The sequence below is a fragment of the Plectropomus leopardus genome, chromosome 12, assembly GCF_026936395.1.
Source record: "Plectropomus leopardus strain MGB_pleo_1.0 chromosome 12, ASM2693639v1, whole genome shotgun sequence".
Classification (NCBI taxonomy): Eukaryota; Metazoa; Chordata; class Actinopteri; order Perciformes; family Serranidae; genus Plectropomus; species Plectropomus leopardus.
In genome coordinates, this window is record NC_142187.1 from 6,355,524 (window position 1) to 6,371,332 (window position 15,809).

Below are 15,809 nucleotides of genomic sequence, written 5' to 3' on the forward strand. Positions count from 1 at the left end.
TATTGGCAAGGCTACCGGACAGCACAACATTAGAGTGGATAGGAAGAGAGAAAAGAGAGAGGTTGGGGGACACAGAGGGGAGGGGAAGACACAAGAGACAACAAAAACAACAGCAACAATAACAACAACAACAACAATGAAAACGATGACAACAATGCTAATTACAATATTGACAGCTGCAAGTATTTACAACAGTATTAACGGTGGAAGCAGGCAGGAAATGAGTAAAAAAAAAAAAAGAGGAAAAGAAAAAATAAATAAATAAGTAAGTAATTAGAGAGAAAAAAATTAAAATAAAATAGAATAAAGTAAATAATAAATAAATGAAGTAAATAAGTAAGTCTTACTTTTACAGAAGAAGTTTCATGGCCTTGGAGCTTACCCATGCCACTGAAAATTCACTTAAATATACTACTAAATACCACGGATACTATGAATGAGAAAAAAGTCTCAGGTAATCATATGGTAACATTCTGAATATAAGCATAATACATAAATATTAAAGTAAGAGTGTAAAAGTTTGCCCAAAAATGAAGATCTATCTACTCAACCTCATGTCAGTGGAAAATCAGGTGAAGTTTTACAATCCACAAAACAGCTGGCTTGCACTCACCTCCCAAAAAAATTGAAGATTATGGTGACCAAGATTCAAATGTAATAAAAAAAATAATTGTAAAATGCTTCTTACTGCTCATCTGAAGTAACCCAAGTTTCCTGAAGCCCCGACATGCCAAGTTGTTTTGAAAAATGTCACTGAAGCCTTTTTCCTGTGGCAGTGTTTTGTGGATTGTAAAACCTCACCTGACCTTCCATCGGCATGAAAGTAAGTAGATAATGACTGAATTTTCATTTTTGGGTGAACTAATCCTTTAAATTGCAGCAGAACTTTCAATGTGTAAGTGCTTTAAAGGACTCATACAGTTAGTACTTTAAGGCCATTAACTTATAAAGAGGTGGGTTATAAAGTCTGAGTGACCCTCAGTTAGCAAAGTGTAAATGGTAGGTAGACAGGCTGGATTCAGACAGACAGGTCATAATGAGAGAACAGAAGGAAAATCAGGCCTTCCGTCTAACCATGAATAGTTACTTGGAAAAGCATTTTTTAACAAGCCTGAATGGAAGAACAGAGTGGAAAAATACCATTGTGATGTTTCCATAAGCACACTGAATTACTTTTCTAATAACAATGATATTGACCCTGCTCTGAAGTACATGGTTAAGTCTGTATATTAATTTGCTGAAAGCTCTCCTGCAGTATTTCCTTTTTGCTTGGATCTTGTTTGCATGCTCTGCCCCTTGTCTAGATCAAGGAGGTTGTGTTTTTAGTTCTGTTTATCAGTTTTTAGTCCTGTTTCTTGGACTTAACACAAGTTGGAGTGGTGAAACTAACTCTGTACATGACCATCTAAATTGTATTCTTGCTTACAAAAAAGAAGCCACAATTCAAATTCCCAAAGAAAGTTAATAGCAAAAGTGTGCATCTGGACTGTTAAAAATGATTTCTTAAAAGAGTAAGAGTGCATTTTTGCTAATTAAGTATTTTAATGGAGTTTAAGATGTGGATTAAAAAAAAAGGTCAACATTTTGTTCTAATAATAAAAGAGTAAAATAATAAATAAAAAATAAAAATCCTTAACTAACAATATTAAATAAAGCCATTTTAAAATCAGTTATGGTTATGGGGGCTATGATGAATTCTTACAAAAATGGCCTTCAAGTGGAGTTACAGGTTTTCTGCAGCGAGCTGATAATCGCAGAATCAAGAACAGACATGACAGTTATTGGTTTTCTAATTAGAAACAGCGTGCTCAGTGGTGAAGACATTGAACAATGAAGACATTAAATACGAAGACACTAAACAACAGGGCCTCCGGAGACGACTTGTCATCCGCTAACTTGTTTTTAAACAGGGACAGATGCTGAGCAACTGAAACAAATGTCATGTGGGAGACATTCAGAGGAGAGCTAAATTCAACAGTCTAATTTGAAAATATAACATCGATTCTGGCAATGCAGTAACTGGTAGCAACAAATTATCCCAATTTAAATTAGTATATAGTTATAGCTATAGCTATAGACCTGCAACACATTACATTACATAATAATCAGTTGATTATGAAGAAACAACAAGGGATGACATTGACCCAAAATGGAATTATAGTTTGTTTTTTGTTTTTTTGTTTTTTTAACAAAAGCTGGACACAGTAAAACTAGTGAAAAGTTTTCAAACATCCATCATTTCCATCTACAACTGACTAACATTTCGACGCTAGATTCTCCAAGGTAGCAGCATTTCACACATTTTGTTTGTTTGGTCTACATGTGTGTACATGTGAATTCTTCCATTGAGATAAATACTTCCACTAGAAGTACATGTACCTCACATGCCTCCTACTTTTGATTCCACTCACTACTTTGCACTAGAACAAGAAGAAAACAAAGTGCATAAATAAATAAAGAACAGCTGGCGAGTGGGCATGGGTGGCAACAATGGTACGGAGCCCACACTGCCGTTTGTTTGTTTGGTTGTTGTTGGGTTGATTAGCCTTTTCCAGTGGAAAGGGCCTAATGATTGGAAGAGGAAAGAGGCAACGTGCCGGGAAAATCTCTGCCAGCTCCAATTGCTCTCCCCATCTCATTTGGATATTTAGCCACAGCGGACAACAAAGTGTGGAGGGCAAGGGAAAGGTTTGAAGAAAGAAACAGAGAAAGAAAGACAGGATATAAGAAAGGAGAAAGAAAGTAGAATAGAAGAAAGAGGATGATAGATAACCAATTTAACTACTAATGGGAATAAAGACAGAAACAACAGACGCTGACATTTATTATAGTTTGATGTCATTTAAGTTACCTTGGTGGGTAAGAGCCTCCTTCGCCCATGGCCAGGTTGCAGCTCCTGCCAGCTCTTCTCGCACCGAGTTGCTTGCAAAGAAAACATTGAGTGTGTCAGTGCCGCTCAGTTGTAGCTCCTCCTTTAGCTCTTTCACACTCATATAGGCCCTGCAGGAATGGAAAAGGGAAAAAAAAACATGAAAATATTAGAACACTTATATCGTCATTTTAGATATTAGTTAAACTCTACTATAAATTTGAATGTACAGCACCTGAAAATGTAAGTAAAATGTGTGTAAAAAATGAATCCAAGAATGATCTCTGTCCCTGGTAAATCCTGGTTTCAATAATCCATACCGCACACCGCAAGAGCAAAACTTAGTAGCAGCTCCAAACATTGAGTAATGTGACCATGTATACAAGTTTTACCTACTGTTGTGAAATAAACTAATATTTTCCTTGTATCCTTTGCAAACTAAGATGGAGGGCTAATAGGAAAGTTACAGATCAGTTACAGACTGGACTTACAGACCAGGTTTACTGTTACTGTTCTCAAAATACGCCTGGCATACACCAGATATATTGAGTGAAAATATTTTTAGTTTGTTTATGGACCTTAACATAAAAAAGCATTCATAACATATTTTTGCTAGGTCAGTGTTTTAGTTTAAAAAATACACTGCATATGCTGTAGTTTTTAAATACAATGTAGTGTCATGCTGAAGGAGTTTAAAGTCATTAGTTTAACAGATAAGTGGACCAGTGAACCAACTTTAACCCTCTGGGACTGTTTGGCGCATGTTACGTGCTTTTCATTCTTTTCTTTTCTTTTTTTTTTAGCATTTTGGCTGTGTTCATGCATATGGCACATATTTTGGCAAGATGATGTATTTTTGTTTAATCTTTGCATTTTACAGCTCAGCTCCTACAATAAGTCTAAAATACACTGTGTAAACAAAATTGTTAGATTAATTCTGTTATGTGCAAAAAATGCACCAGTAAAATCCATTCAAACAGCATTTTTTGATCCCACAGTGTTACTTCTGGATGTCATACTGGGCTTTTGCCTTTGAATTTGTATTTTTTTGGCATATGGCATATTTGTAATTTTTTGGCATATATGATATTAATTGCATGTCCCAGGCTGTGATCCAAAAATAAATAAATAAATACTTTGCATGTAGTAGTTTGAACACAATTCATTTTTTCTGTTTTTTTTTTTCATCATGAAACATATTGGTATCATGACAAAAAACCTAGCATTTTAAAGGGTTAAAGTTCTAAAAATGAATGAATATTTGATATTTATGATTCAGACTGATGTTGATTTAAAAAAAGAACTCCATGATCCATCATTAGCTAGCTAACATTAGCTGGCAAGCTAGCTTTCTGTGTGCATCACATCCATAGACTCCGAAGTGTAACTTTTCAATCTGCATCGCCCCCTGGTGTCTGCCTGCAGTATAGGTCATCAAGCCCGTTCTCTATGTTAATGAGTAGACATAGGCCAAACTAAAAACTCAAAGTACACACCAAATAAATTTTTCCCAAAGACAGTTTCTGTCACTGAAGGTAGTTCTCATCACCCTGGTGTTTGTTCAAGTGATAGAGTGAACTTAGGAACATGTATTCTTGGTGCAGGGCTTCTCTTCAGCAGACGACAGTTTGCTCTAATCCATCACCATCTCCTCATGCCCCGTGTGTAGCTTCCAAATCATAATTGTTTGAATTGGTCAGGGTGCTTCAAACCGCTGCCCCCCGCCTCCTTCCCCCTCTGACTGTGATAAATTACCCTGGAGGCACTTTGATGTGTGAAGCCGACTTTGTTTTTCCCCGGCTGTGGTGATGTCACATGTCATTTTTCTCCTTTGCTTTCATAGCTGGAAAGCTTTTGCACCCATCACCGTTAGGCCGTGCATGGTCTGAGAGGCTTGCAGTGGGGTCTTACTGGCTGCCCAATTCGTGCATGCCAGACTTTTAAGGCTTTTAGCTGAGCCTCCTATGGTTTTCTGGAGCACTACAACCACATGATGGGGAAAAAAAATCTGGCTGTCCCTGTATGAGACTATTTGTGTGTATACACTTCTTTGCGTCTGCTTTATGTACAGTGTAATAAATACCAACAGTGCCAAGTCATCCAGTGGTGCATCACTATAGTGTTGGGTCAAATCAGTTCATATTTACAACTTAAATGTATGAATCATACATAATGTTGTTTGTGAAGTCGTGTTTTCTTTCATCTCACACAGGCAAAGCTTGGGATTTAAGTGTTTTTCAATTATTATAACGTCATGGATTATTGTTTAATGTTGTACATTTCAAGCAGGGAGGTTTTTATGTGATCAAGCTCAGCTGTGGGGCTAACTTTATTAAATCTACTAAGCCATACTTTAATCTTTACCTCAATCACTTCGAGTGGATTTGGATGATGTTGGTTTCTTAAAAGGTTAATGCTTTTGATCAAGCTCAGCTGTAAGCTCCACATTTATGAATATTACTTAACCAGGTTTCAATCTTGAGAGATTAAAAAGTGCTCATTATATCATCACGAATATAATTTATGTAATTGCTTGTTAGGAATACTTTAACTTTGGCTCAGTATTGCTTGCATTGTTCCAATAGCCTGAAGGATACTCAGGTGAGCTAGTAAAGTCTCAGTTTTCAACGGGAAAAATCTAGATGGATGAAACAAGAAAGCAGCAATCCCCTGTTCTCCCATTCACTACTTTCAATGTGCCATTAAGTGAAGCACTATGCTTCTAAATTGGTCCAAAGGTGTTACTCAGCAGCCAAAAGTCCTGCATGTTTGTAATCCTCCCCTGAATGCAAGTCCTCCCTTAGTGCATGTGTTGTAGCCTACTGTAAATAAGAATGTGTTTTCTCAGGCACTTTGCCCAACTAAATGAGGTTTGAGATTGAAGATACTTCAGGGAAACCCTGCTCGCGCTGCATTACTGAAGCCGAGTTCAGCCGAGGCTGCGTGCAGTATCCATCACCCGGGCCTGTGCAATTACAAGTGACAGAAAGTTGACCACTAAAGAGTTGACTCCTCAACTTCTGAGACTCAGAGGATGCCTCGATGGAAGTCTAAGTCAGACCTGGCAAAAAATAAATGGCTCTGCACGATTGAAGTGAAAACCATGGTTATGAATTAACAAAATTACCATTTGTGGGCGAGTCGAGCACAGCGTGAAGCAACAGCGGAGTCAGCGTAAGCGCTGTCACCATGTAAAAGTGTTCATGTGTGTCCACATCAAATATTATTGTTGACGAGTCCGATACTTTGAAGCCTCAAGATTCAGAAGACAGACTCTAAAAATATCACACCAACAGCAGTCAAACATTTGAATATATTATATACTTTACTGTGCACTTCACTTATGTTCATGCAGTGTTAGGTGCTGACATAAAGTAAATACAAAGCATCTACAATCCAAACAGTTGCTCCTGAGCGCTTGATGAATGCAGTGCTAGGAAAAGATACCAGCACTCCCAGGTAATGTATTAAAAGTTACTTTCCTTGCAGGAGCGCAGACTCCTTCAGTGCAGGAGTAGAGTGTACTACCACATACAGAGAACCAGTCACCTACAACCAGTAGTCACATTTGCATGCAACAATAGGCTTGTTTCCATTGACCCTCAAACTGCGCAACTGAAATTATGAATGTGAAATACGCCAAATAGAAACATGTCAATTTCAAAAAAACTCTCATTTATTGCAAAAACAGCATAACGTTTTTATGCTCAGTTTCTTATACACAGTTTTTTGTCTGTAGGAACTGGCTCCCTCATGATGCAGCAGGCGCTCCAAGAGGTGTTATTGCATCGCATAACTTCAAAAAGTTGAGCAGATCATCTGGAAGTTTTAAACCCGCAATTCCTCTGTGAAATCGTGGACAATCATTTCACAGAAATCCCTCATGCGTGGCCGTTCCCACTAATGAGGGGCTTGTCTTTCCATTAACACTAGAATAACACGCCTACATGGCCCTCATTTGGAAATAATGATGGCTAGTGCGGTGGCTGCAATAGAAATTAACCTGCTGATGTTTTGAACATCCATTGCCGTGCTTCTTCTTCACCAGAGGAGAAGTCACATAGCATTGTGAGAGAGCTCACATAACATCACACAATGGAAACACAGTCATCTTGCAACTGTGTTTTATCCACATTTCAAAATATTGCTCCAGATTTGCGCAAATCTGTAATGAAAGTCCACCTGATGTTTCAAATTTGTAGAGGCGTCCTGGAAAGCAACTGTCCAGACATATCTAAAAACATAACTAAGCTTTGGCTTTCTCAGTAAGTTAAAGCAATGAGTATATGGGGCTGAAGTAAGTGTAGTAAACGTGATCTAAAGAGTTTTGTTGAGGGTCCCTTTATTCCAGTTTTTATCAATATAGCATGATGTACATTTTGTATCTTGTGGTCCCATTTAGAGTGAAATGGATGATAAAGCAGGGTATGCTTTAGGGTATGGCTAACTACCGATGACATGTCGCTGCTATGGCAATCTGTCAATCAGGCTGAAGCACTGCCATGGGGCTGTATAAAAGAAGACTAAGATTACTTAGCCAGAGAGTTTACTTCTAATAATGGAACCTAACCATGTTAATTGCCACTTTGCACCAGGAAGCCAATTGTCAGGTGCAGTCAAGTTGCTGGTATAGGTGGACATGCATTGTGTCCTTGGGTTTCTCAGTCAGATCCATCCCTCACTCCTCCACATCTCCACACTTTTGTCTAAATATGTTCACTTCTGGCTCCAAAAAACAAAGATGGCGGTCAAATTGCCAAATTCAAGGCTTCAAATTGGTAGTCCACAAACCAATGAGTGACGTCACGTTGGCTGAGTTCACTTCTTTGATGCAGTCTATGGTGGCAGCGTTATCGTTGTAAACTGCATATGGGTCATGCAAACACAGAAAGCTCGACATATATTGTAACTACAACAGGGGTGGGGCTTAGCAAGTGTCCAACTAACAAGTACGCTGGACTTGCAAGCTTGCATAGAAAGCATATGGCAAACATAGAAAGCATATGGCAAGCATCAACATCCATAGATCAATTGTAAGATGCCTTGACTGTTCTGGGAAACACTGCAGTTATGTTTTTATTAGTGAATAAAACATGACCGCAATAAAACTTGACCTGAATAAAAAACTTAAGATTCACGTTCACGGAAAGCGTCAAACAAGGTTGGAACAGGATTGTTCTGTCAGGGGAGTTGCCTGAGGCTCTTTGCACACAAGTTCACTGTCCAGGATTTACAGACAAAAAACTTGGACATGTGTCTCTGCATAAATGAACGTGATGTCCCCCACCACCCCATAACTCCCTCTCCACCCTTGCGTCTCTCCGGCTCTGTCCATCTTTCCCCTTCGTGCTCCCTTTTTTCTTTATTGCAACGCCAGAATCTGGAGCGTACCTGGCCATTGCTCGAGAACTGGCTCTCCACAACAAATTTGTGTCGTGACAGCAGCTGGCTTCGGTAAACCCTCTGGCCCTGTGCTGGCCAGCAGCAGCTGCACACATATAGGGTCCCACAATCGGAATACCTGGCCAAGAGCTCAGAAAGAAAGGGGGAAGGGGGATATCAAAAACCCAGATCCCAAACATAAAAATGGTTCAGCGCTCCACAAACAGAAAAATGTCATCCTCACATTAATTGTCTCTCTGCCTGAGAAAGTTAGGATCCAGCGACGCACACATGCACACAGGCATGTCGGTGCGCTCACACACACAAACGTTTTCAACAAGCCGGGGTCAGGACCTCTCCAGGAGACCTACACTACTGTTAGTCTACTGGGCCCAGTTTTACTACACTCTGGCTTCCTGTGTATTGGCTGTCCATGTTGTTTTAAGTGGGGGGTCAGGAGCTTATAGACAGGAACTCTGGCAAGATTCACTGCAGGAGTTACATCACTGCGTATAAGCACACACATACTGTGACTTTAGCGTTTTGCTTCAAAATCTGAACAGCAGAGGCCTTATTTATGGAAGTCTCTCATGCAAAAACATTCTGCACAAAACCAGATCAAATCCAGAGCCATGATTTATAAAAGCGCGCTTGCATCGACATCAACACATTACATTGATCTCTCCAATCCCCCGCCGTATATCAAACTCAAACGGATTCCAGTTATTACCCAAAGGTAAGTGTGGTGGATGTATTTCCATTTGTTCTTTGGAATATCCTTTGCAATAACCATCACATTAAATCTCGAATAAATCACAGAACGTTTTATGTAATTGAAGCCAAAGGAGCAGAAATCCCTGTTTGTGCAAAACAACAGAGCAGAGTGCTGTCTGCTGTCCAGCTTTTTTCATTAGTGTCCATCTCCTCTCTGCAGGGTACACAGCTAAGGCTGAGCAGAGGGGAACATCTGACCATAACAACTTCCCAACCAGTTTCTTTTTTTTTTTTCCTGTCCGTCTCGCTGTGTCTGTCCCACCAAGCTCGTGACAGGACAACATAAATTTACATGTACTTATGACACACTTAAAAAACTTCCTGCATATGTCCAAGCAATGAGACCACACACATGCAAGCTACCTTTTTTTAATCTTAGCATTATTTTAATCTGTGTCTTTTAGGGAGAGTCAACCCAGCACCGGGCACTTTTTTCAGAAACAGCCCGTTTCATGTTCACACCTGGAAGCTGCACGGCTGCAACTACAGTCTCCTACTGATGTCCATTTGGTTAACTTGCCTTCTTCTGTTGGCCATTGAAAGAGTCAGAATTGCTCAAGGACAACTAGTGTTTTGGTTAAGGTAAGTGAAGAAGGTATGACTTTAACTATCTAACCCTTTAGAACCTGGATTGACATCAGTTTTCTTGTGCTGCGTTCAGATGCATTTTACAAGCATTTGAACCTATGGAACTTGAAAAAAACAGTTTGATTTTTTTTGAAAACATGAAAAAAAGCAATGAGAGGTTTAAAAAAAGTAAAGGGTAACAAGATAATTACTTGAAAGTTATCTGTGGGAAGATTGTAAGATAATATCAAGAAAAAAGGGAAAAAATGTCCAGAAAACTATAGTTATAATTCTTATAATTCTATTTCTAAAGTTATGTTACAGTAAATAAAAAAAAAAAAACACTTTCTAGGTTATCTTGTCTCATTTTAAAATGTTTTTATTTGTTTATCTTCAGGTATTCTTTTTTGCTTGTTTCCTAATTTCTTGCACATTTTTGGGCCATGTCTTGAAATGTTCTCATTGCCTATCCAAGACTTAAGATTCAGTTTATTTGTCATTTTTCTTATGTATCTGCATAAATTAAAAAAAGACAAAATGCTGTCATCAAAGGGCACAGGAGTACAACAGAAAATAACAAAGTATATATATTGAAACAACTATCAGTACTATAATACGACTATATAAGTATAATCTACCTATCTAAAAACTTCATGTTAAAAACAACCTTGCTAAAAATTGGATCTAAAAATCTTAAGAACAAGAAATAACAATACAGGAGCAGCATATATATCAGCACAGACATCCATGTATTTAATATGAAAGTGCAGCGTATTTAAAGTGCTCAGTTCAACACAGGTTCATTTGATGCAATGTGTGCAATGCTGACACGACAGGGGGCACATGTTAATCCCATGATTTTGAAAGAAATCAATCATAAATCACTCAGCCATAAAGGATCCTGAGAATAAAATAAACTCTGCAGTGTGGCATTTTGTTGTATGACTGTACTTAATCGTTGCTGCTGGAGAAGTTACGTAATTTTGACAAAGTTACTACCGAAATTAAACTTGAAATGTAGTTAAATCAGAGACATCGCTACTCTGCAATACCCCAAACAAGATAGCTAAGCTGCACTGTATTTCTACTTGTTAAAGGTTTTATCACATCCAGCAGTCACCCAAATACTGTTTATATTATACTGTTATACTGTATCTTGGACAGAGGGAAGGGGAACCAACAACTGGTCTTTGCTACCGATTCCTTATTAATCAACAGATTTCTCCATTTGTATGCAGAATTTGTAGATAACAGATAAGTTTTTATTGCAAGCAGTCCAGTTTGTGGTTGTAGTCTATATAGTGTTGACCAATCACATTTAAGCAGCAGGTAAACAGTCCGTGTGGAGAGGGATAATGCATTAGCTGAATTGCAATCCCCAAACTAGGGCTGGGTAGGACATTGTAGTTTATTCTTTCTTCGCTCCACTCTACTCTTCATACCCATCAAAACTAGTAATGTATGTTGGCATGACTATGCACCAGTGGTGTTGACTTTAAATGACATTGGATTCAGATTCAGAAAATCAAATCCTCCTCTCCAATGGAAAGAAGTTAAAGTTGACACAATGTGAGACTGAAACAAAGTTTAGTTTTTAAGCAATTCTGTCTGATAACAGGCAACACAAAGCCAACTTAATGTTCAACATTATTATATTTTACTCCTTTATTCCAAAAGAAGCCATAAATAGGTTGTGAAGATAAGTATTACATAAAGACAGAGTGCAATTTATTATAAGAGTGGATTTTTTTTCATGCATTAAATCACAGTTTCATAGACACCAATTGAGTCTTTAAGAGATCTGAAGGTAGAAATTTCAGCTTTTGCTTTAGCCCTAAAGTTGGGATTTGTATGATGGCACAAGGACTTGCAATAACAAATCCTGTAAATTGGTAAAGAGAGGTCCATCTGACCAAAGCATAAATGGAAAGAAATAGTTATTCTGCTGGTTTAAAAAACATTAATACATCCCTGTGTTAAGCTGTCACACTCTGTAACTCCAGACATCGAGCGCTAAATCATTTGAACAAACATCTCCAGTTCCCATGTTCTGTTTCCCAGCGGCACAGTGTAAAACTTGAGGTTAGAATTTGGATTAAGGATGGAGGTCTTTAAGAAGCAGGGCCGACGACTTCATGGCGAGACTTCATGCAAGCTATTTGGAACTCTGCATGAGCCTGTCTGTCAGAGCAAATGGAAGGCAGCGGGCTGCCGCTCCAGTTGTTTAGTAAAAATAAGTGTGTACTTTGGCCTCTTCACCCGCCATCCCCACTTCACAGAGCTCTCTCTGAAACCACTGGGGAAAGTGAGAGGACCAATTTGTACATGTAGCATGTCGAGCTGCTCATTGCACATCCCGCTGAAGCACAATGCAGCGTGCTACGGCAGATATTCACCTCATGGGGAGAAATAGTCCTATTAGTGGCCATTTGGGCTTCTTGCCTCTGGAAAAACATGTTGTCCTCACTGGCTGAAATATGTATCCCTCTGGTGCTCTCTCTGCTGTGTCTCTGCAACCATGGAGCCTTTTACATTTTCCTTCTGTCTTAATATAAACTGATATAGGCTACTTTGATAGACTGAGCACTATGCATATATATATATACATATATATATATATATGTATATATATATATATATATATATATATATATATATATATATATATATATATATACATAAATAATAAATTTCAAATTTTTACTCAAAAGGCCCTTAATAGTAAAACCCTGTGTCCATTTTTTGCCAACTAATGTCCCTTTTGTTCATGGAAATTATGATCTTTGCTGCCTAGAGTTTTGATTACCATAAATTCTCACATAGTGGCTAAGTCTAGGGCGTAAAGCACTTTCCTTAATCGATTAATGGTAAAATTAACAATCAATTAATCAATTAATCATTATTTGAAAAAAAACTTTTCTTATGTCAAACAATAGCAAATATATATTTTTTCATTAGTCAAAGCTCACAGCAACATATTGCATATACTTTGACAGTACTGCATAGCCTATCGACTTATCAAATTTCACATATTCGATTAAATACAACATGTTTTTCCTCTTACCTGTAGTGCTGTTTATCAGTCTAGATTATTTTGTTGTGAGATGCAGAGTGTTGAAGACATCAGCCTTACAGATGTTTGACTTCTCTCCAATATAATGGAACGAGATGGCACTTGGCTTGTGGTGCTCAAAGCATCAAAAAAATACATATGAAAAACTCAACAACAATGTCTATTTCCAGATATCATGACCTGATTACTCAAGATTATCCAAAAACCTCGTTGTGAGCAGTTTCTTATAGGAACAAATTTCTTTCTTTGAAACTACAACTGCCAACTGTATCACTGTGCAGAAGCATGCATCTACTACTGACTCATATAGCACCACTGAGCTTGCTAACACAGCTATGCCAATAAGGACGCCATTAATGTTCACATCTTGTGCTGTCATGAACATGAGCTCCTCGTCCATGAATAGATGCACACTTTCTTTTGCAAAGTGATACAGTTGGCGGGCATACTTCACTAGTTCCAACATGAAACTGCTCACAACAAGGTCTGTGGGTTATCTTGAGTAACGAGGTCATGATTTCTTGAAAGAGACATTGCTGTTGAGTTTGTTGGGAGGGGGGGGTTAAATCAAATTGTGTCTTTTTTTTTTTCACATTGAGCCCCACGAGTGCCAGTTAGTGTCATTATATTGGAGAGAAGGCGACATCTCTACAGCCGATATCTCCAACATTTGGCAACTCACACCAAAACTATATAGATTGATAAATAGCAGTACATTCAAGAGGAAAAATATGCTTTTTTGACTTGGGGGTGAACTGTCCCTTTAAGTTTCATTCACAGTAGCTTAACAGGGGTCGACATAAAATTTAAATGTTATAGCACTTGGAAGTTATTATTAAATTGAAACCAACATTTCTGTTATAAAGAGAACCCCAGAACAGCAGAGCGGTGTAAGTGACATGACTTCTGTCTATTGACCTCACCTGTCAGGTGACTCGGGATCGAAGCAGGTCTTGAAGACGTCGGTGACCTCTGGGTCACAGCAGTCTCCATCATCGTAGTCATAGTGTATGCTGTTGCACTCCATGTTACAAACTCCATCCTGTCTCTTCCAGTTGTAGCAGGGCCCCAGTCTGAGGCAGTCCCCTCCATCGTGGCCTGTCCGCGGGTGGTCGCACTCAGGGTCGCACTGGCGGTTCCCAATCTTCCCAATTCGACAATTGCTGAGAATAAACCGCTGTCTGAGGCTGGAGTTTCTGACAGTGTGCACGCTTAGGTCCAGGGTGATGTTGTACGGGTGAAAGGCCTCAGTCAGAGCCAGGTGCTGGAGCTGGATCTGGGTTTCTGACACTGTGGGGTTCCCACCATCGTCGTCAGAGAGGTTGACTATCCGGTAGCGTACTTGTTTGCTGGTACGGAGCTCCCAATTTATGTTGTACCCAGAGATGATGTCGGTGTTATCACAGGGTGTCAGGCCACAGGGTGGCGGCAGGAATGAGGAGACGACTTCTTGTTCAGGGACAGGAGTGGTAATGATGGTCGGGTGGAGGCCAACTTTAAATGGAGTCCACAGCTCTTCCACCTCAAAGTTAGAAGCAAAATGAATATTACAGTTAATTGTATATTAATTATTATTTCATATTTTATATTAACTAATTTCAAAATGCAGTGATCAAACTAATAATGCCAATAAGCTTCATAATTTATTATAATTTATAATATGATTACTGCTAAAAAATGTATTAGGGGTTGACCGATATTGGTGTTTCAGGGCTGAAACATATAGCAATGATTAGTAGATAACCAATATTCAGAAACAATATGCATTTACAATAAAAATTAAAATATTTCTGACTAAATTTAGAATTTGGAGTATAACAAACTCCATCATGAAACTTTGTTTATATGCTTTTAACAAATGTTTCATCAAAAAACAAAAACTTGCAACATCATATAAAGCAAGTTTTTTCATAAAGTTCAGGGAAATTTTAAATAAAAAATGAATAAATAAAAATAGCTCCCTGAGGATTTACAATGTAAAAGATCCCCCCATGCTGACACGTTCTTTGAGGGTATTGCAAACTGCCTTTCCTCCTGTTAGTTGAGTATTATACGCACACTTTTTCATTAATTAATTTTATTGGCGATCATAAAATAAAAAGCTGATACAGATAATCAGCAAAATGCCAAATATCGGATCCGATAATTGGCCAGGCCCATTATCTGTTGACCCCTAAAAGTAAATTCTGAAAAACTACAGTTAAATATGGTCAGTTACATTAGAGAAGTCGGCCCACATCGCCAGGAGCGGCTCGCTTTTGTCGATTTGAAGAGGCCGCTTCAGCAGGTCCTCATGTGAGCGGGCGTAGCCCCACAAGACCACACCCCCTATATGGCCCCTGAAGCTGCGTCCCTGATCTGATTGGTTACTGCCAAGGAAAAGGGTTCTGCACGTCTTCATGAAGGGACTGTAGAGATTCCCCAACTGCAGACTGCTCTCTCCCACCTGAGAGGAAACGCAGAGGACAGCCAAGAAGAGAGGAAGGGGAACAAAAAAATATATCTTCATTTCATTATGTTATGGATATAATAAATGATTGATGGTTTAGTAATCCAGAGACAATTTCCAAATTTCATAACACTTTTTAAAAGGAACGTCTTAGCATTAATGAGCCAGGCTTTACAGCTGCTGTTGTGGCAATGACACTTGAGAAGCTTTCCATCTGGTTGTCAACTAAGACTGATTTTCACTCAATTCCCTGAATGCTCTGATTGGATGACACCGCAACAGCTTACACATTAATCAGGTGTCCTGCCCTCTCTCAAAAGACAAAACAACTGCTTAAATGTGAATTTGATGATTGATTATTCACGGATGTTTATTAACAGGGCGGCTTGATTATGGGAAAAATCATAATCACAATTATTTCTGGTCAGTACTGAGATCACGATTCTTTACCACAATTATCTATTGACTTTGGAAACATTGCGCATTTACGTTGGTGAAGATTCTCAGTTATCCAGGTCATGTTGACTCTAGGCAAAGAAGGCAACGGGATTTGCTTGACTTTCTTGAAGACAATTCGCGTCTCATCTGAGCAACCTCTTCAGTTCTGAATTTTAAAACGAGATGACTCACTCCTTCGCTGCATCCATCTTCAGCTTCAGAAAAAACAAGTGTTTGATTCTTTTTTTGTCGATTGG

At 38.7% G+C, this 15,809-nt stretch overlaps 1 protein-coding gene across 1 annotated transcript in view; it reads right to left on the bottom strand.

Annotated features, from left to right (window-relative positions):
- pappa2 (pappalysin 2) overlaps positions 1 to 15,809 on the bottom strand; it is a 101,187-nt gene that overhangs the window by 74,687 nt on the left and 10,691 nt on the right. The window contains exons 3-5 of the mRNA XM_042497715.2: positions 14,884 to 15,111; positions 13,589 to 14,187; positions 2,852 to 3,000 (exon numbers count right to left, since the gene is read on the bottom strand). Of these exons, the coding sequence (XP_042353649.2) occupies positions 2,852 to 3,000; positions 13,589 to 14,187; positions 14,884 to 15,111 (976 nt within the window). The remainder of the gene's footprint in view (positions 1 to 2,851; positions 3,001 to 13,588; positions 14,188 to 14,883; positions 15,112 to 15,809) is intronic.